At 57.6% G+C, this 21,340-nt stretch overlaps 1 protein-coding gene across 1 annotated transcript in view; it reads left to right on the forward strand.

Moving 5' to 3' along the window:
• CELSR1 (cadherin EGF LAG seven-pass G-type receptor 1) overlaps window positions 1–21,340 on the forward strand; it is a 133,511-nt gene that overhangs the window by 61,080 nt on the left and 51,091 nt on the right. Inside the window, exons 3-5 of the mRNA XM_026019805.2 lie at window positions 10,862–11,084; window positions 14,249–14,364; window positions 14,738–14,826. Of these exons, the coding sequence (XP_025875590.2) occupies window positions 10,862–11,084; window positions 14,249–14,364; window positions 14,738–14,826 (428 nt within the window). The remainder of the gene's footprint in view (window positions 1–10,861; window positions 11,085–14,248; window positions 14,365–14,737; window positions 14,827–21,340) is intronic.

The following is a 21,340-nucleotide window of genomic DNA, read 5'->3' on the forward strand; positions in this document are numbered from 1 at the left end:
CATACGATTTTGGTGGTGGTGGGGGGACATAGTTCTCCACGCCTCAGGGCTTCTGGTGGTCTGCAGTGGTGGCCACCTCTTGTCAACCTGCTTGTTGAGACTCCGCTGGCCCCCGAGGACACTCCTGGGTGGGTGTCAGGCTCCTGTGGTTTGTTTTCCTCTTAGAGACCTCAACCCGGGAACACGGGAGCCACAGTCCCTCCTGGTGGCTTCCAGGTGGACAGGGGAGCCGGTCACGGGCATGAGCTGGTGAGGAGCAAAAGCGTAAACCAGCATGTCCAGCGGCAGGCAGTGGCGTGGCCTGAGCAGGTGCCTCCTGCGGCCGAGCCCCCCTGTGCCATCAAAGCGCCCCTCTGGGGTCGGGTCACGCCAGCCCCCCTGCGGATCAGCCCCCGTGGGAGTGCCTTTGGACAGCTGCAGAGGCCAGGCTCACCGGGTCGCCCCTGGCCAGGGTCCCGCAGCTGCTGCACTAAGTCCCACAACGAGTGGCTTAAAGGTGAGGGTTTATTCTCTCATGGGTCCCCCTGGAGGCTCAGGGGGAGGATTTCCTCTTCCAGCATCTAGAGGCCGCCCGGACTCCTTGGCCCCTCCTTCCCCTCATTCCAGCCCCTGCCTCCATCATCCTGTCTCCCGCTACTGACCCTTGGCCCTCTGTGCCCCCCCACCCCATCTCGTGGGGACCCTTGTGATCACCGCAGCTCCCCGTGATCCAACACGGCCTTCCCACTCGAGCTCCCCCTTTGAACCACAGGACATCTTTGGGGGATTCCATCATTGTGCTGCCCATACTCCTGCCTCCCACCCCCGCAGCACCTGGCACCCACTTGGCACCCAGTAGACATTTGTGGCAGGGATGAGTGAGCGAGGCCTTTGCCATGGCAGCCCCATGGGGGTGGGCTGTCCCCCGCTGTCTGGGGACGCAGGGCTGAGGGCCATCGGGAGTTGCTAGCCAGTCGGCTTGTGTCCCTGGCCTGAGAGTGGTCTCTGGCTGCATCCTGCCGGTGTGAGCCCATCGTGGGGGTGGACAGATGGCCCTGGGGGCCAGATGGCCAGGCAGGACTCATCCAATGGGGCTGCCGGACACCCCCGGAGGGAGGGCTTCGTGTTAGCCGGGCTCCCTGGGGTTCTGCTGATTCCGAGCCATGAATACAGAAAATGTCTTCTTTCTGGACATTGATTTGCCCCAAGAAACCAGCCCACCTCCCCAGCACCACGCAGGATGTGGAATTCGAACCATCTGGGGGCTGAGCTGCTGTGTGTACGGATGACAGAGGTTTCAGTTAGCATTCCAGCTGAGTTTGGACACGTTGCTGTTTGAGAACTGGCACAGTTTCCCTGCAAGCTGATAAAGCGGTGGGGACCCCCTCCCGGCCTTGAGGCGTACAGCTGCCAGCGTCACCTTCCACCACCGGTTCCACCCCCGGGTCTGCAGGATCGTGCCTGACCCTCAGCCCTCCCTCCATCCCTCCCCCCTTGGTGGCACAGCCAGCCCGCTCGCTGCTCTGCTTGGGCTGGGTCCTGCGCCTCTGCACCCCCCCGGGTGTGGCGCCCCATTCATCCCCACCTGCACGGCCTCTCTCTAGGAGACCTCCCCAGGCCCGCCCTCCCTCACACCCTCGGGTGTCCCTGTGCCCTTAGACCTAAATCATATCCTGTGTCCGAGATGTCATCTTGGAGCTGGTTCTTGACACATTGCAGACAGATGCCCTGGCCACAGGGCTGTCCCAGGGCCTCCCTGAGCAACGTCTCCCAAAGCTGGGGGTGCCTCCCAAGACGATGTTTCCAGGCAGTGTAGCTACCCCAACACCTGGAGGGAGGCAGCTGCAGAGGCCCAGACGGGCACTCGGGGAGCCCTGGACGCGGACTGGGGCTTCTTGGCATGTATTCAGGCCCCAGGGCATTGTGAAGACTGTGTCCCCCCCAGGACCGGGCAGGGGTGGGGGTGCTTGGCTGGGGCCCAGGCTGCCAGGCTCTGCCTCATTCTGGGTCCTGGCACCTCCGAAGCCGCCACCAGTATCCTTCTGAGCCCCCAACCCCGGCCCCTCCCCTAGCTTGGAAGGGACTGTGACTTTGCTTTGGCGGGGGTGAGGGTTGGGGGGATGGTAAGTGCCGTGTGAAGGAGCCGAGAGGGGGATCTGGGCACTCGGGTCCTGGTGGTCACCCCCGCTGAGCCTGCCTGATGACCACGTGTAAGTGCCCAGTGCCCTCCCGTCGGCCTCTCCCACCAGCCTGGGCAGCCAAGATCCGTGAAGTGCACCTGCATTGTGTGTTCATTCAGCGCCTCCTGTGTCCTCGGCCACTGCCAGCCAGGGCCCCACGAGGACCTGGGGGGGACAGAAGGCACTCTGTGGTCAGCAGCTGCGGGTCCACTGAGCCTCAGGGAGATGCTCGCAGGCTCTCAGGCTGCGGTTTGAGAACTGGCACGGGTCTCTGGGGGATGGAACCGGGCCGGTCCCCTCGGAGCGCGATTAGGACTGGCTCAAGCTCCGGGGGCTTCCCTGGGGGGCTTTAAGCAGCAGGAGTGTGTTCTGGACAGTGTCAGAGGCCAGAATTCTGGAATTGATGGTGTCCCGTCCCGCTGACGGCTCTGGGGAGGGTCCTTCCTTGTCTCCTGCAGCTCCGGGTGGCCTCAGGTGGCCCTGGGCTGTGGCCATACCGCTCCAATCTGCCTTCGTCCTCGCACGTGTGGTGTGGACACGGGATTGCTGGGGTCTCTCATCTCAGGACCGTTAATTTGATCCCATCTTTGCCGTGTGAAGCAGTGGTCACAGGTTCTGGGAATTAGGACAGGGACGGGACTTTCCGGGCCACCGCTTAGCTGACTTCAGGGTTGCCTCTTTCCTGGGCCCCTTGTGGGTGTGAGGAAAGGGAGGGTGGGGGGAGCACCCCTTTTCTGAAAGGTGGGGTCCTTGAATGTGCCCCGGGGCTAGGACTGGCTGGGACTGGCTGGGACTGGCTGGGACTGGCTGGGCCGCACTGGGCCGCGCGCCTGCAGGAACCTTCTGTTTCAAGCACCAGGAGCTGAAAATGCACACCGATTATTCCGGTTAGCCGGGTTTCCGCCTCCGATGTGTAGGTGACTCCCGTGAGCAAAGCCAAAGCTGTGGATAAACCAGAGTCATTTTTGTTCTTTCCTGCTGGAATGCATTTTTTAAATTTAGATTTTAAAAAATGGGTGTGTCTGGGGTTCTGGGAAATTGCTTCAGAGACAATAATGAAGTCATTTGAGACGGCCCAGAGAACGCCCTGACCTGGACAAGCCTGCAGTGGTCTGGCTTCCGGCTTCCCCTCCCTCCCGGTGGGTGGGGGCATCAGGGAGGGGGGCCGGCAGGTGTCCGGGCTCCCCGCAGAGGCCTTTTCTGGCAGCCTTGCCTCCTGGTGGGGGAGGCTCCAGGGCAGAGCCGGTCACCGAGGACAGGGATGTGAGAAAAGTCCAACAGCGGAGGGGGTGTGTGGAGAAGGGCTGGGGGGGCCTGGGGGTGGACAGGTGAGGCCTCCAGTCTCAATAAGTCTATTAATATAACAGGGAGTCATGGGGTGCCTGGGTGGCTTCGGCTCAGGTTGTGATCCTGGGGTCCTGGGATCGAGTCCTGCATCTTCCTCTGCCTGTGTCTCTGCTTCTCTCTGTGTGTCTCTCATGAATAAATAAGTAAAATCTTAAAAAAAATAATGGGAGTCACAGTACCTGTGGGCCAGGTGCTCAGCTCAGAGCTCTACAGAACCAGCTCATTTCACCTTGACACCAACCCCCTAGGGTGCTAGGGATTGCTCCAGAAATCCTGCCTACAGTGGGGAAACCGAGGCACCGCCCAGGAGCTTGCTCTCGGGGAAGCTCTGTCCCTGGCAGTGGTGCTCGGGGGTTTGGTGGAGGGCAGGGCTGAGGCCCTGGGTGGGTGGAAGGATGGATGGGCAGGCAAATTTTCCCAGTGTCTAACCATTTCTGATGTCCCCTCCCGTTTTCAGAGACCCTGATGCGTCCCCTGTCCCTTGTCTCCCGTCTCTGTGCTTTCCCTAGTGATGACGCTTCTGACGTGAACCACGCTGTTGGATCGTGTCTTTTTTGTTAAGATGTGAGACCCCTTTCGGGACCCTGACATCCGCTGAGGACAGGTCGAGGGGCTTGGGAGGGGGTTCCGGTTCGGTGTCCTTGTGTCTGAGGACCTGACCCTGACCCTGACGCTGCCCCACTATCTCCTGACGCTCTGCCCTCTGTGTGCCTCATTGATCTCCAATTGTGCCTAAACTTCACGCTTCAACGTGCCTTTTATGCTTCGCACCCGATGCCTCCTTTCCTCGCCACCTTTGGAAGTTCTGGTTTTTCTAGTTCCAGGCACTTAGCTATTTCTTAGGATTAGGAGGGACTTCTCCCTTTATTAATTGAACAACCTAAGTCATGGAATGTGTGCACGCCTTCCCATCCTGGGCCCATCCCCAGCCCTGCTCCAATCCTGAGGGTCTCCGTCTGGCCGTGCCCCCGCTTTCCCCGCTGGCTGGGACCCTGTCGTCCCTCTGGCTCCGTCCACAAGCAGCCCCGGGCAGGTTCTGAAGCCTGTTCTTGGCAGGTGCGGGTGTGGAGTCACATCAGCATCTCCCTGGTTCCAGCCCTGCCCCTCCTCTCCCATCCTGCCATGACGGTAACACGCCTGTGCACACATACATCCTCCACATTGCACACACACCACACATGCACACATCACATAATACACACACGTACACAACACACGCATGTCCCCTGCATCACATACACACCACACGCACCTCACACATGCACACATCACATACCTCATACATCACACCCCATGCACACAGGCACACATCGAGTACCACACACACCTATACAACACATGCATGTCCTCTGCATGACACGCACACCACACACATGCGTGCATGTGCACATATACCTACCACACACACCACATCTCACATGCACACCACACATACACACACATATCACACCATGCATGTATACACTCCACATACACACCCAGGACCCCAGTAGGTGTGTCATACCACACCTACTCATACCATACACACCACACTCACACACACACACCGCACTCCTACGCCATTTGCTTTCTCTGTCTTGCACACTCACTGGTTCTCTATATAGTGAAGTCAAGGTGCTCGGCTACCCCTTCCTTGTTCACAGACCTCCTGCCCAACCCTGGTGTCCCAATGGCCAGGACTCAGGCCCTCCTGTCCTCTGCTTATGGGCCCTTTCTGGGGCCCAGTGGTCACCCAGTCGCTTGCATCACGACCCCCCGACCCTCAGGCTGAGCCCAGCTTGCAAGTTCACACACCCCCGGCACCATCTCTTTCTTCTATTTGCCGTATCTTTAAGGAATGTTTTCGTTACATACAAAAATTGGTATGTGTCCTACACTGTGCCAGGCCTCAGTTTCCTCGTCTGCAAAACAGTGATGTAGAAGAGTCCCTGTACCTGGTGCTGTAGAGATGAGAGCAGTAAGGAAGCAAGTGAGGGGCTTGGCCAGGCCCTACAGGGGCCCCCCTGCCGTCTGTAGCCCTGTGTTCTTAGCAGTCACCTTGCAGGTGAGCCCTGGGCTCCAGCTCTCTCAAGCTGAGGCTTCTCCAGGGATTTCATTGCCCCCTCAGACAGAGGGTCTGTGGCCCTGACACCGAGGCCTGGGGGCCCTGGGCCGGCATGCAGGGTCCCCTCCCTCCCAGCCCCAAGCCTGGTGTGAGACTGGCATCCCGTCATGGGCGGACCTCGGCTCCTAGGAGCCTGTTTCATAGTTAAGAATGGTTTCTGGCAGGGGGCAGGGGGTTCTTTTCCAAAATTTCTGCTTGGGGTTCTGCATTTGTGGCTGTGACCAGGAGGCTGAGCCCTGTGTCCCTTCCCTGCAGGGAGCTCGTGGTGTCATACATTATTGAGCAAGGCTATCAGTTTGCTCAGGGGAACCTGATCCTTGGCGTGGGGGTGGAGCTGTCAGTCGTCTTGTGGGGGGGGGGCGGTGCACAGGAGGAGAGAGTCACCCCGGAGTTGGAATGGCCCAAAGCAAGCATTTGACTCGAAGCAGGATGTTAGGATGAGAGAAGCCCAAATTTAGTTTGAGTAAGAATTCCCAGAAGAGGGAAGCTGAAGTTAACCCCTCATAGGAAGCATGTCTGAGAACCCTTGGATTTTCATTTTAATAGTTGTTTTTCACAAGAGCTGTATCAAGTCTAAGATATGGGGCTCACTAAGTTCGATCCAAGTGAGTTACTTAAAGTAAGCTGACTTTTAGAATTAAAAACTATCTGTTTTTGGTAAATATTTTACTTATTCACAAGACACAGAGAGGCAGAGACACAGGCAGAGAGAGAAGCAGGCGCCCTGCGGGGACCCCGAGGTGGGACTCGATCCCAGGACCCCGGGGTCACGACCTGAATTGAAGGCAGACACTCAACCACTGAGCCACCAGGCACCCCAGAATTAAAAAACTGTCTTATTACATCTCTTCTGAGCTCCGTGCTCACTGATGTCAAGTGGGTAGCTTGAAATCGGCTCTGGGGGGAGCGTGCACACCATGGAAATGGGACATACTACAAGCAGGGCTCCCCCCACCCAGGGCTGGCTCCTAGGACTTACCGCCACCCCCGCTGCATGGCACATGCATTGAAGACAACGCGCTAGTGGATTATCAGGTAGTGTAAACAGGCCACAGTGGCCGCTGTGGGAAGCGCCCTCAGGTGACCCCAGGTCTCTGAGTCGGGCTCCTAGACCCCAGACAGGGAAAGCTTTCCAGGCTCACCCAGGTTGTCTGAAACCCCCGAACACTCCGAGTTCTCTAGAGAAGACATGTTTAATCTATAAAAGCAATTCTTGGTTCATTACATCAACATTTTCCCAACACCGTTTGAATCAAATATATGAATTATGTAGGTTTTATAATTTTGTGCAAGCAATAATCACTGGCTTGGACCCGGGAATCCTGGCATTTTATGACTTCATTTCACGAGCATGTGCTGTGTACCTGCTGTGTGCTGGGCATTCGTCGGGCGCCCCCTCTGTGTCTGGCACCCTCTGTGTGCTGGACATTCTTAGGTTTGGCTCCAGCAGCCCCCGCCCCTGCCCTGGAGCCTAGGGAGACGGCTGGTGCCACCCTGGAGCCGGAACACGCTCTCTAGAAGGAAGCTTCCAGGCCCTTTAGCATCTGTCACGGGCACCCTTGGACCTGGTCAGGCGAACGGGTGAAGCTAAGGGGAGCATGCCTGAGACAGGGCTGCATCCAAGTACAGGGAAGCCACCCCCAGAGGCCGGAGAGAGGCCAGGCCCTGAGGAGGACAGTCACCTTGGGTTATCGTTGTTGGTGGTGCACACCCACCGAGAATGTTGGGGCCCCGTGTGGTTGGAGTGTGGGGTGTGCAGGGGCAGGTGTGGTGTGCGTGGGGGCTGGGGGTATGGCTAAGGGCCAGGCCCCGGGGCGGAGGGGGGTCTTTATGGAGCATTGAATGGCTTCTAAGCCGGTACCTGGCAAGGCCAGCATCCTGAAAGGCTCTCTCAGGCGTTATGTGAAGCCCAAGTAGGATAGTAAGTCAGTGGGCGCTGGCCTGGGTTCAGGTGTCCGTGGCAAGGATGCTGTGTCTGTGTGGACGGGGGGCTGTGTAGCTGGGGGGGCGGGCAGCAGTGGAGGTGAGCGATGTGGGACTCTGGGAGGTGGCTGGGGGTCCTTGATGGGGATGAAGAGGAGGAGTGGGGGTGACTCTGGGCTTGCATCCCCTGGACGGATGGTGGGACCTTCCCCTAGTGAGGGGACCCCGAGGACAACAGCCTTGGCAAAAGGAAGATGGGGTCTGAGGTCTGGGCTTCCTGGGGCAGCGGTTGGGTTGTTTGGGTGGGGGCCCCGAGGAGAGGGCCTGAGCCTGGCCGTGGGGGTGGGGAGCTGGCCCCATGTGGGTGCTGCACCCCTTACTGGCCTTTGGACGAGCCTGGGGGAGAGCCCTCCTGAGGGCAGAGGAGCCAGGGCTGAGCGTCACCCAGGAGCCAGGGGCGCAGCTCCGCAGAGTCAGATGCTGCTTCCCTCTGGGTGCTCTTCGCTGAGGCCAAAATTTACTGCGATATCGTGAATTTAGGACAAGCACAGAGGACTGTCATGGGTCGGGTAGTGCCCCTCCCACATTCGTGTCCAGAACCTCAGAATGTGTCCTCCTTTCAAAACAGGGTCTTTCGAGATGTATTAGCTGAGGCTCTCAGGATGAAATCATTCTGGATTTGGGGTCTCCCTCACTCCAGGGATGGGGTGTCCTTGTGAGAGAAAGGAGGGGGGATTTGGGACACGGAGCAGATGTGCCTGTGAAGATGGAGGCAGACACTGGAGGGACGTGGCCACCAGCCTGGGAACCGTGGGAACCACGGGAAACAGAAGGACCTGGAAGGATTGGGACCCTCCCCTGGAGCCTCCGAGGAAGCCAGCCCTGCCCACACCTTAATTCTGGACTTCTGGCCTCCAGAACTAGGAGAGAACACATTCCTGTTGTTTATGTCACCAAATTTGTTGTAATTTGTCTCAGCAGCCCTAGGAGACTAATAGGATTGGAAATGAAACAAAACAAAACAAAAACATTATGGTTAAAACATCAAAACAAACAGCTCCATGGAGACTTAGCTTTATTTACAGCTTATTTATCTATTTTTATTTTTTTAAAATACTTTATTTATTTATTTGTGAGACACACAGAGGCAGAGACACAGGCAGAGGGAGAAGCAGGCTCCCTGCGGGGACCCCGACGGGGACTCGATCCTGGGACCCCCGGGTCACGCCCTGGGCTAAAGGCAGACGCTCAGGGGCTGAGCCCCCCAGACTCCCCATATTTACAGCTTATTTAAAACAGCACGATCTTCAAGAGAGGGACAGGGATAAGCCCCTGGTCTGTGTCTCGACCTTTCTGTGACAGCCAGACAGTCTGAACCCGCAAGTCCCCGCGTGGCCGTCCTTCCTATTCCTTCTGAGGAAGGGAGCGTCCCTGCAGCCACGGAAAACTGCTCTGGAAGGAGGAACACGGGCCACGCAGAGCCCAGGAGGGGCGATGGGGGCGTCGGCTTCAGGCTCATCCAGGTGGACGTGGGACAGCCTGGACTACAGCCCGCATGGCTGGTTCTGGAACGCTGGGGCGGGGTGCTGTGGGAAGGGCCGTGCCAGGCCTCCCTTTGTTTGCCGTCACGGTTTGGGGAGCACACCCCGCCCCGTCCCCTCGCGGCGGCTCTATTCCAGGATACGCTGTACTTGGCCCCTGACAGGCCAAGCTGGAACTCGGAGAGCAAACACTGCCAAATGTCATGCACATTTTTGGAGCAGAGATTAGAGAATTTGAAGTGTATGAAGGACAAACACACCTTAAGCTAAGCATTTAAGATGAACGCGGAGAATTTAAGAAGGCCGCGGGCCATCCACCTGGAGGAGGCCAGGAGCGCTGCTGTGGGAGTGGGGGCGGGGGGAGGGCGTGACTGTGTGAGCAGGTGTGCAGCTCAGTGAGAGTGCAGGGGCGCATGTGTGGGTACATGTGTGAGGGTGCAGCGTGTGTGATGTTGAGTGTGCATGTGCATGTGTGCACTTGTGAGCATGTGTGCACGCGTGAGCCCAAGCCTGCCTGGCACAGTGGCAGGGCCACCTGGGGGGTGTCGGTGTCTATGGAGGGTGGAGCTGCGAGGGGGTCTGGGCGGGTCCGTGGGCTTCTAGCCCTTTCCTTTCACTTCCCATTAGCCTGGGAGCCAAGCCTCCCTGGGGGCGCCCTGCCCCGGGGAACAGCCTCCTTACATTGCCCAGGGGGTCGGGGGAGGAGACCCCACTTGACCTGTGCCTGGCCCTGGGGTCCTCAGCCTGGGGGGGGGTGTCACTGGCCTGCTGCCCCACACGTCATGGGATTCAGGGAGACATCAGCAGCGTCGAGCCCCCCCACCCGCCGTGTTTGACGGGCTCAGACTGGAGCCACCTCTGCCAAGCGAGTTGCACTTCCTCGGTCTGTGGAACTGGGGGTGAGCATTGGGGGTATGCGGGGAAGGAGAGAGAAAGCCCCCATCTTCCAGGAGCGCCACTGGTTTCGGATGCTGGCGGCAGGTCCGTTTCTCCTGTGGCTTCAACATAAGCTCCTCCGAGTAACCGCAAGGCTTTCCTGGGGGCGGCCGTGGAGGTCAGCAGAGGTCAGCTCAGGATGGACAGCTGCCTCCCTGAGGGTCCCCCCAGTTGGTGAGCATCCCAGCGGATGTGGTCTGAGTGCCCTGGGTCTGACAGGCCTCTGGGGCAGAAGCAGTCTCTCTGGGGAAGCTTCCGGAACCCTGCTGTCACCGAGGTTTAGGCTTCTGCCCTTGGAGAGCTTCTAGGCCAGCGGGAGGGCTGGACGGAATTACAAATGGGGGGGCCCAGCGTTGGGCGGGCTGCGGGGGGCTCGTGCATGAGAGGCAGCGGGGCGGGGGCGCCGGGGTGCAGGGTGCTCCCGTGTGCTCCCCAGTCTCCCTCTGTTCTGACTGCACAGCCGCTGCCCCAGGCGTGGGTGTGGGAGGGCGCGTGAGGATCCCGGTTAGTGTCACCATTTCCGGGTGATTTCCTCCCAAGAGAGGGGTGTCCATCCCTGCATGTTACTCTGCCCCCCAGAGTGCGGGGACCTGGCAGGGCAGGGCAGGGATGGGGCCCCCGCGGAGGAGCCCCCGGGGGTGCTTCCCGGGACCCATCCTGCGATCACCCACTGGGAGCAGGGGTGCCACTGCTCCGGACGACGGTGTCTCCGTCCTCAGAATTCCCGGGTCCTGCAGCGTCTACACGGCACCTCAACCCTCGGCCCGGCCTCGCAGCTCCTCAGGCAGCGGCGCCGGCGGCCCAGGTTCTGGGGTCCGGGGTAACCTCTCCCCATCTGTCTCATCCCCCAGGAGAGCACTGCGAGGTGAACACGCGCTCGGGCCGCTGCGCCAACGGGGTGTGCAAGAACGGAGGCACCTGCGTCAACCTGCTCATCGGCGGCTTCCACTGCGTGTGCCCTCCCGGCGAGTTCGAGAGGCCCTACTGCGAGGTGACCACCAGGAGCTTCCCGCCCCGGTCCTTTGTCACCTTCCGAGGCCTGAGGCAGCGTTTCCACTTCACCGTTTCCCTCACGTGAGTGTGGCGCCGCCAGAGCTCCTCTCCTCGGAGCGTTGTGTGTCCGCACACTGCGTCTCTCTGCCTGGGTCTTGCAGCGGCCCCACCAGCCGATCTGGGGGTTCTGAGCTCAAAAATGAATAATTTCAGGGGGCGCCTGGGTGGCTTAGTCGGTGGGGCGTCCAACTACTGATCTTGGGTCTCGATCTCTGGGTTGTGGGTTTAAGCCTCGCATTGGGTGTGGAACTACTTAAAAAAAAAATGAATTTCAGGACAGCGGGGTGAGAGCCGCTTCCTTTGACTGTAAAAATAGTTCTGAGGCTTGGGTCACCTGGGTCACCTGGAGGCCCATGGTTTTGAGGTTGTTGCTGTTTTATTTTGACCCTCCATCCATGGCTCCCCCACGTCCTGTAGAACAGCCAGTGAGGGGCCCTGTCTGGGGCGCGCTGTGAGGGCATGGGGCAGCAGAGGACGTGCCCGGCTTTCCTGGTGCCCCCCATGACCCACCAGTTCCCCTGGCTGTAGTGCGGACACTTGGTGGCAGCCTTCGACGTGGACTGCTCAGCTGGGCCGCACTGCCGGGCCCTGGATCCTGGCTCTTTCCTTGCTCAGAAAGGGCTCTGCCGTCAGCCCACACGTCTTGCACTCAGAAGGCCCACCCCGTGGACGCAGCCTCCAAAACCAGGGCTCTGCCGTGGGATTCCTCTTGGCCACTCTCTGCCCCGTGTGGCCTGATGTTTAGAACATTGTGCTTCTGTGGGCGCCTGCCCTCTGAATCAGAGGTGTTTTATGTCTTCTGACAAACGTATCCCTGGCGTGTGATGGGCGTTCGTCTGGGGCATATGATCTTGACGTCCGTGTAGCCGTGGCGACCCACCACCTGGGCGTGGCTGGCAGTCCTCACTCACATGCTGTGACCATTGGCAGCGAGTAAGCCGCGGGAGGGGGTCCCAGTGGGAGGCTGACCTACAGGTGACCAGAAGTCCTGGTGCCGGAGGTGGGCAGGCCCCGGGGCGCACCTGCCGGAAACCGACAGGAAGTCTGTTGGCTCCAGACTTAGAAACTAAAATATAAAGCATTTTTAAAATAGATTTTATTTATTCATGAGACACAGAGAGAAAAAGAAAGAGAAAGAGAGAGGCAGAGGCAGAGACATAGGCAGAGGGAGAAGCAGGCTCCATGCCGGGAGCCCAACGTGGGACTCGATCCCGGGACTCCAGGATCACGCCCTGGGCTGAAGGCGGCGCTAAACCACTGAGCCACTCAGGCTGCCCTAAAGCATTTAATTAAACGTCCAAGTGTCATAATGTGATGTCCACTTGCTTGCCCGATTTAGTATTTTTAGGTGATTTCATCTGACAGCAGGATACGGGGCAGTTTCCCGTGTGTGTGGCCGTGGCTGGGACATCAGGGCACAGTTAAATCAGTGAGCAGTGCTTTAGGAAGTGACTTCAAAGGCAAACATTGTGAAAAATCCTCCCCAAATCCTCCCAAAACGTGAGCAGAAGAGCAGCTCCTCTGTGGGGGCTGTGGTTGCTTGGGGACGGGGCCCTGGGGGCCTCCTGCAGGTGCCTGGTGGGGAGAGCAGGGCTGGGCACCGGCAGGAAGCTTCTGTTTCAGGTGATTTCATTCACAGCAGACTCTCCTCGCTCTGGTTCCTGTTTGCCTAGTGCCTGGGCTCCCTCGCGGCCCTGTGCACCCACAGCCGCCCCCATCCTGTGTGCTCTGCTTTCCTGGTCCCCTCGCCAAGTCTTGGTCTCTGTTTCTAGTCTTTCCTCTTCTTCTTGCCTGTCTGGACCCTCCCCTTGGCCCTGGGTCCCCTGTTAGGGCTCCGTGTCCAGCACGGACCTCTGGGTGCCTGCCCTAGGGCGGCAGGTGGGGGGTGGCCACGCAGGACCATTTGGCACCAACACGTGGTACCAGCTCCAACCGTGGTCCAAAGAGGAGGCCACAGCAGTGCAGCCTCCCAGCGAGCGGCCGTCTAAATCATAGAAATGTCCATTTTAAGGCCCTTGAAGGAAAGGCTGGGGTCACATCCTCTTGACAGTCTCTGGGTGCATGAAAACAAATGAACCAACCCCAAATCCAAAGGAATAATTTGCCCCATGTCCGGCCCCCTCGGGAAACAGTTCCTGTTCATAGAGGAGACTGTCCAGGTTCTATGTGACCAGGGCGTCTGGGGGTGTGGCTGTGACCCAGGGAGCCCCCGGGCCGGTGCAGCTGGCCTTCCTGGGACCATGGGGCTGGGCGGAGGATCTCTGAGAATAGGTATCTCTTGTTGAAATAAGTGGCTCTTCATGCGTCAGGTGCTTGAGGTCTGTCAGGTCTGCTCGTTTTCACGGATCTGCTCTTTCAATCGTGCTCTTCCATCTATCCGTTTATTCAGGACGTCATCATTAAGCGCTTCTACGGGCCAGCCCCTGTTGTGGGCCCCAGGTTGTGGTGGCGAATGAGAGTCCCTCCCCTTAAGGACCACAGGTTCTTGTACACAAATGGATAAGCAGGAGAATTTCAGAAATAGACTTGAGTGATGTGATAGAGTCGATGGGGTGGGGGCATGACGTGGATCAAACGAGTTACAGAAAGTGCAATTAGTATCTTCCTGAGAGATCTGCAGAGCCAGGGAGGATCGTTCCTGGCGGAGGGGGCAGCAAGTGCAAAGGCCCTGGGGTGGGTGGGGGGAGGTGTGTAGTATTTGGGAGCAGAGGGACCTCGTGTAAAGGCCCCGAGATAGTCACCAACACGGTCTCCCTGCATGGGGGGTACGGCATCCCCGAGCCCTGGTGAACGTGAGTGGGGACCTGTTTCCAGTCGCAGAAGATGCACCGCATGTGTTTCTGTCCAGACATCTCTGATGGGCTCAGTGGCTCATAGGACACCATTCAGATGTCATCTTTTCAGTTTCTACAGGGCCGTGGAAACCAGATTCCTCTGTGGAATCTGGTTTCCTATTTCCAGAAAAGAACATCGCTAAGCAGGTTTTATGGGCTGTCAACTCCTGATGAGAACAATGAGTGCCCGGGGACGCTCATGAGAGTCCTCCCTGTGTTTGGCCCCACATGCTCGGCCTCTGGTGGCTGGGCCTGTCGCGTCTGGGCAGCCCCCATTTCTGCTCTCGCCGTCTGCAGACCCTCTGGTCCGGGGTCACCCCTCCTGTGACGTGCTTCTGCTTGGCCCTGCAGGTTTGCCACCCAGGAGAGGAACGCCCTGCTGCTGTATAACGGCCGCTTCAACGAGAAGCATGACTTCATTGCCCTGGAGATTGTGAGGGAGCAGGTGCAGCTCACCTTCTCAGCAGGTGGGACCCCCTCCCCAGGCAGGAGCAGCTCTCTGAGCCCTTCCCGGACACCTTGTTGGGAAACCCCCCCTCCAGTCCTATGGGTGCTCACCCACCAGTCCCCTAATTCCACTTGGAACCTGCCCCGGGGAGGGGGCGAGTCGGGGGGGTGCAATCTGGAACGCACAGAGGTGTTCACGGCGGTGTCCTTTACAACGCTGAAGATACCGAAGACACAGCTCAAATTTCCAAATGGGGAATCATTGTGACATCTGTAGACTAAAACTATTTTAAAAGCCATTAAACACATGATGCGCATTGTCGGAAGAGAGCGTTTATCCAGACTCCTTAGTGGCCCGCTGACGTGTTCTCTCTGGACCTCCCCCGCCTGCAGGTGAGACGACAACCACAGTGACACCGCAGGTTCCCGGGGGTGTGAGCGACGGGCGCTGGCACTCGGTGCAGGTGCAGTACTACAACAAGGTAGGAGGGGCGCCCCCCACGCCGCTTCTCGCCAGCCTGCGTGGCCACTGGCAGGGCCCTGGCTGCTTTTCTGTCTTAAGCCGTCCATGCTCTGAAACATAAAAAGTACCCACGCTGGCTGGAAAAGTTAACGTAGGCAACGCGGGGTGGCTGAGGGGCTGCGTAAATGTGTCCCCGACCCCTGTGTGGGGCTGGGGAGATTCAGGGACCCCGGGGAGTCACTCTGCGGCGGAGGAAGACATGGAAGGCGGTTATTCCTTGCGGCTGCCTTGGCTCCGGCCATCCCTGGTGGCTGTGCACTCAGCTCCAGAATTATCCGCTCAGACCTCGATGTGACCCGAGCGTCGGAGGAAATGGTGTGATGAAGGTGTGGGCACTTTTGGTTTCATCTTTTCTTGCTGTGTTCTGGCTCGTAAGGAAGCAAATACTTTCATCAGAATGTCCCATTTTTCCTCACTGTGGCTTTTGCTCACTGCTTTTCTCTTCCTTGGGGAACCCTGGGGTGCCTCCCGCCGGGGGTGCGGGGGGCAACAGCCTTCTCTGGGGCACAGGTAAGGAGATTGTGCTCCTGTGACCTGGAGGGTGAGGAGCACCCGAGGACAGGGTGATGCCGTGTGCCCTTGTGTCCCAGTGGCAGGGGGCACACCCCCTCGGAGCTCAGGGACTGTTCCATTTGCCTGAATCTGCTCTGGCCAGCAGGACCAATGCGTGGGCAGAACCACGCTCCCAGGTGTCCCTGTTCATGAAGGCTGGGTAGCTTTCCTGCATCCAGCGGGAAGGATGAGGACGCAGAATGGAGGCAGAGCACCTGTGAGGCTTGAGCCCCTTCTGGCCCAAGGACGGGGACCTGGGGTCAGTGGTTTTCTGGCCCAAACACACCCGGGCACGTGCCCTTGAGTGAAGAGGGGGAGTAGTAAGAGCTACTGTAGCTCCTCTGGCCTCCCCGCTGTTCCGGGGCCAGGCGCTGCCACCTTGCAAGGACATCCCACCCCACGGTGTTGCCCCTGCCCCCCTCTGAGCCAGCCCTGTGTGCCCCAGGCTCTTGCCACTGCGCTGTTCCCGGGGCTGGACACCAGCGGTCAGCACTCTCCAGTGGCTGAGCGCCAGGTAGGGTGCCAGCCTGTCGGCTGAGGCCGAGGGGACCCTTCGGAGGCCACGCTCTGCCAGGAAAGCAAAGAACGCACACGCAGTGACTGTTCCTCCCTGCTTGTGTGGGAACCGCCTCCCCGGGCTGGGCTGCAGGCTCTGGGCTGCAGGACCTGGGTCGGCCTCAGCGTCCCCATCCACGTGCCTGCATGGAGCGGGTTCCAGAATCATCCAATGGCCCAAGCAACAGTTGAGCAGGGTCGGGACCCCTGATTGGGCCACCCCTGCTCCTAGTACCTCGTCCTCAGCCACCGCCTGCCTGCTAGCCACGACCCTCCGCGTAGCACCCCAGGTCAGGTCCCTCTGTGGCGTCCCTAGACTGTCCCGGAGGAGGGAGCCCCCCTAGGGCCCGCGCAGAGGTGCGTCCCTGCAGTCGCTACTTCCGTGCCCAGGGCCAGCCTTTTGGCCGCTGCGCCAGGCCCTCGGGCGGGATTAGGCCCATCCTGCCCCAGGGTCAGCTCCTTCCTTTCTTGCCCGAGATCATTCGATGGAAGAAACTCGGCCGTGTTCGCGTGTCTTCAGGCCTCTGTTCCGGGGTTTGCGGGTCACGCAGTCGGGCAGGGTCCTGTGGGGGCGGGAGGGGGTCCTGTTGTTTCCACGTGACTCTTTGTCTCCGCCCGAGGCCCTTCTTCCCCAGTGGCAGTGATGCTCCTGGGCGAGGCAGGCAGGGCTCGGCAGGTTGCAGGCCCGTTTGCAGGCCCGTTTGCAGGTGGCGGGGAGGGCTGCTGGCCCCAAGGCGGGAAGCCCCGGAATAAGGAGCAAAGGTGACTCGGGGAAAGGTCCCTGAGGGCCGCTGGCTGTGCCCTCGAACCTTGTCTGTGCCGACTGTGGGCCTAAGTGTGGACCACCTGCCTGGGCTCCTGAGCACCTGGGCCCTGCGCCCTCACCTGCGCCCTGTGTGCCAGACGACATATCTGAAGAATTCAGGGCAGGGAGTGAGGGACGAATGGTGCAGTCCGAGGCCCCCTCCTGCGTCCCTCCCTGCGCTCACCTGCCACCTGGCTCTGCCTCCCGTGCCCTCCCTGACCCGTTTCTCCAAGGTGTGCCCTGCTCCGTGTTTCTTGCATCAGTGTGGGAACCCCTGGGGCCCGTGACCCTCCCTAAGTGTGCAGGGGCCTGGGGCTGCCTTATCAGGCAGGGTGCTCCCCGAAAACAGGGAGTCCTCCAACAGGGTGGTCCCAGCAGGGCTTATTCCCAAAATAGGGAGCATCCACGGGGGCCCCTGTGTGACTCGGGTCTGGTGGCAGCAGCAGGGCCGTGACCGTCTGCAGGTCTGGAGAAACAAGGGTAGGGCTAAACCCACAAAGACCGAGTCGTGAAGAGAAGCTGCGGGTGTGGAGCAGTGACCTTCGGTGGAGGCCCCCCCCCCGATGGCTCGCCCTGCCCTCCCTCCCGTCTCCTGTTGGGCTCCCATTGCCAGAGCCAGCCAGAAGACAGACACAGTGAGCCCTCGATACGTTCCACATGGGTCAGCCTCCCGTGCAGGGCGCAGGGCAAAGTCCGATGACTTTTCTCTCCTTGATGACACCGGGGATGAGATCCATGTGATTTGCCTTCCATGAAGGCAAGACACACGAGAGCTGGGCTTTTTTCTGGGAAGGTGTTTTCAAAAGCACATGTGCATTATTTCTGAGGCTGTTTTGCAGCATAAATATTCGCACCCCCAACGTGCAGAAGAGTGAGCGAGCCCAGTGGGGAAGGTTTGTCTTTCCCACTTGGAACTCAGGATTGGTTGTGGGGTGGCCGTGGGGCAGGGCGTGGGGCAGCGCTCCCTATGGAAACAGCTCTCACGTAGGCGGCTCGTCTTTTGTTCTTCCTGGAGAGGATTCCGTGAACGGGGGTTCCTCACTCCCTGAGCACCTGCTGTGTGCCCGGTGCTGCTCTCATGCTGGGCATCTGCAGGGGTCAGGCCCCTCGCCTTGTTCCAGAATCTCTCAGCCCGGGGCTGGGGGCAGAGTCACGTCATCGATGAGATGTTTAGTAAGATCCTGGGGAAACAAGGATCTTACTCGTGACTACCGTGGCTGTGGCATCAGGGAGTGTCCGCCAAGCCAGCCGTGCCCTCTAGGAGTCTGCAGAGCGACCTCCCGACTGCTGGGCAGACATGGACGTGCCAGGGAGGGGTGCTCCTGGGATGCATTGGGGCTCGGAGACGATGGGTGGTGAAGGTGGTGTGTGAGGCTGGGCCAGCTCGACTGGGATTTCGACGTTGGGTGAAGAAGGGATTTAGGAGGAGGTGAGGTACATTACGCAGGTGTGTCCACCTCAGCACTGTTGACACCCATCAGTGGTGGCTCATTCTTTGTTCCGGGGGCCTGTCCTGTGTGCTGTAGGATATTGAGCAGTGTCCCTGGCTTCTGGCTGTTAGGTGCCAGCAGTAGCACCCCCAGTTATGACAACCAGAATTATCTCCAGTCATTGTCATGTGCCCCCAGAGGCACCTCAGTGGGGGACACACATGGTAGTGGAGACGAGGTAGTGGAGACCCTCGTGATGGGCCTGGCTGCACAAGCCTCCATGGGCTTGACCTGTTCTGGCTTGGGGCGTTCTGAGATGATGTGGGCTGCCTTTGCCAAGCGCTGAAAGTATTTTCATAAGACAAGGGGAGCTCTAGCTGAACAGAAAGTCTCCCTCCAGCACCAGCATCCTCTGCTTCTAATTGGGCGGAGCAGCCAGGTGCTTGACATTTCCAGGACCTTGGGGCAAGGGGCTGCCCAGTGCAGGCCGTCCTTGGGAGCTACTCTGCCCAGCCTGGGGCACTTCAGACCCTGGGTTTCTTCAAGTCCCTCCTAACCTCTTGGGTCTGAGCCACACATTAAACTCCAGGTGTCCCGAGGGAAGTGGGCAATGTGTAGGGCAGTGCAGAGGAATGACCCCATACACCACACTCCGGGGTTGGGGGAGGCCCCCCTCTGCTTCGCTGAGTATTCCAGAAAGCTCCAGGGCTTCTGCCCATAGTCTCATCTCAGGCTGGGTTTTCTGTTTTTGTTTTTGTCATTTTTTAGGATTTGTTTATTTCAGAGAGAGAGAGAGCATGCACACATGCGCGTGCACACAATTGGGGGCAGAGGCAGAGGGAGAGAGAGAAACTCTAGCAGACTGTGCTGAGCACAGAGGCTGACATGGGCTCGATCTCACGACCCTGAGATCACAACCTGAGCTGAAACCAAGAGTCGGATGCCTAACCAACTGAGCCATCTCTCTTCTTTCTATTTATTTATATTACTATGGTTTCACAAATTCCTCTTTTATTTGATGGAGTGTAACTTTTTGTTTTCATCAATTTGATGTTCAGATTGTTTCCTATTTGGCCCATGTCTCAGACTTGGCTAAAGGGATGCAGGTGTAAGTGCCAGCTGTATATAGCTCCGGCCTTTTGGCACCACCATTGTTTTTATTAGCACTCCTTTGCTTTTTTGGCAGAAAAAGACATTCCAGGCCTATTTTCTACTATTTCTGCCCCAGCCACAGAATCAGCCATTTACCCACAAAATTCTGGATTTTTTTTTTTTCAATGAATGGCATTTAGAAACCAAGATCCAGGTGCCAGGTGTGCTTGTTGCTGCTGGGGCCTCTCACTCACCATCTCCCTCACTGGGCAGAGCTCGGACATGTATGCGTGTGTGAGTGTGTGTGTGTGCATAGACATGTACGCACATGACAAAGTTCATATTTCTTTCATCCCTACTTCTTGAAAACCTTGATTTCCATCCCAACATGACAGGGTCATTCTGGTTTTTCCTTTTTCATGTTTGTAACTCTTTTCTCTCAGTGAGAAACCTGTTGCTGTTATTCTTAATATGGCTATTTATTTTTTCACCTTACTGTTATTTAAACAGTGTGCTGGCCCACTGAGGCCATTGACTTGCAAGCCATTCACTCTGTGGGCCTGACTCTACCAGTGACTCCCACAGGTGCTGGGAACAAGGGGCCTTAACAGAGATATGGCTGATGTATTAAATTATTCAGAAAATAGAGGAAGAAAAGAAGGAAGTTTGTCTAAAGTTTGTTATCAATTTAAGGGCAATGAAAATACAAAATACATGGGACGCAGCTAAAGCTGTGCTGAGAGGAAAAGTCATAGCACTAAAAATACTCCGAGGAAGAAAAGGAAAGTCTCAAATCAGAAATCTTAAGCTTCCACCTTAAGAACCTCTAAAAATAAGAGTAAAATGAAGTCAAAGCAGGCAAGCAGAAGGAAGGAAATAATAAAGATAAGAATAGAAACCAGAGGAGTTGAAAAAAAATACAGAAAATCAATGAAACAGCTTTGGAAAGATCAGTAAAACTGGTAAACTTCTAGGAAGACTGACGAGGAAAGAAAGACAACACAGTTCCCAATGTCAGGGAGAAAATGGGATTTCCCTATAGACCCTGCAAGCAGTGGCGGTAGCAGAGGAATTTCACACACAACCCTACATATGTGCATTTAAGGCCCAGATGAAATGGTTCAATTTCTCAAAAACACAAGCTGCCACAATCCACCCAATAAGTAAATAATCGAATGATCACTTTGGTGTTAAGGAAATGGAATTTGTAATTTATTTATTTATTTATTTATTTATTTATTTATTTAATATTTTATTTATTCATGAGACACACACAGAGAGAGGCAGAGACACAGGCAGAGGGAGAAGCAGGCTCCTTGAGGGGAGCCCAATGGCGGGACTCGATCCTGGGACTCTGGGACCATGCCCTGAGTTGAAGGCACACCCTCAACCACTGAGCCACCTTGGTGCCCTGGAATTTGTCATTTAAAAGCTCCCAAAAATCAATTCTCGAGGCCCAGATGGCTTCACTGGAGAATTCAACCAAATGTTTAAAGAATGGCACCAATTTTATACAGTCCCTTCCAGAAAAATAGAAGAAGAAGGGATGCTTCCCAGGTCCCTGGGCCGTTAGTGGTGCCCTGGTATAAAAACCAGATGACGACCGCACAGAGAGGTGCCTGGGTGGCTCAGTTCCCCCACTTGGCTCTTTCTCTCTCTGTCAAATAAATAAATAAAATCTTAAAAATAAAAGCACAGAAGAAGAAAAACCAGGGGCTGGGTCCCTCGGGACTCCGTGCAACTCATGTCCCCCACGGAAGCCTGTACACGCGTGTTCATGACAGCCCCCGCCTGGAAGCAGCTCAGCGGCCCCCGTGGGCGAATGGTGAGACGGGCCGTGGCACGTCCGTCTCCAGGAGCAGGGGCTGAGACTCGGGTGCTCGCAGCAGAGACACATGCTGAGTGATAAAAGCCAGCCTCCCGAGCTTACGTGCTGCGTGATTCCATTTATAAAACATCCTTGAGGTGACGAGATGACAGACTTGGAGAAGAACGAGTTAGTGGTTTTCTGGGGTCGAGGGGAGGGCAGGAGGGACGTA

The sequence above is a fragment of the Vulpes vulpes genome, chromosome 16 (assembly GCF_048418805.1).
Source record: "Vulpes vulpes isolate BD-2025 chromosome 16, VulVul3, whole genome shotgun sequence".
Lineage (NCBI taxonomy): Eukaryota > Metazoa > Chordata > Mammalia > Carnivora > Canidae > Vulpes > Vulpes vulpes.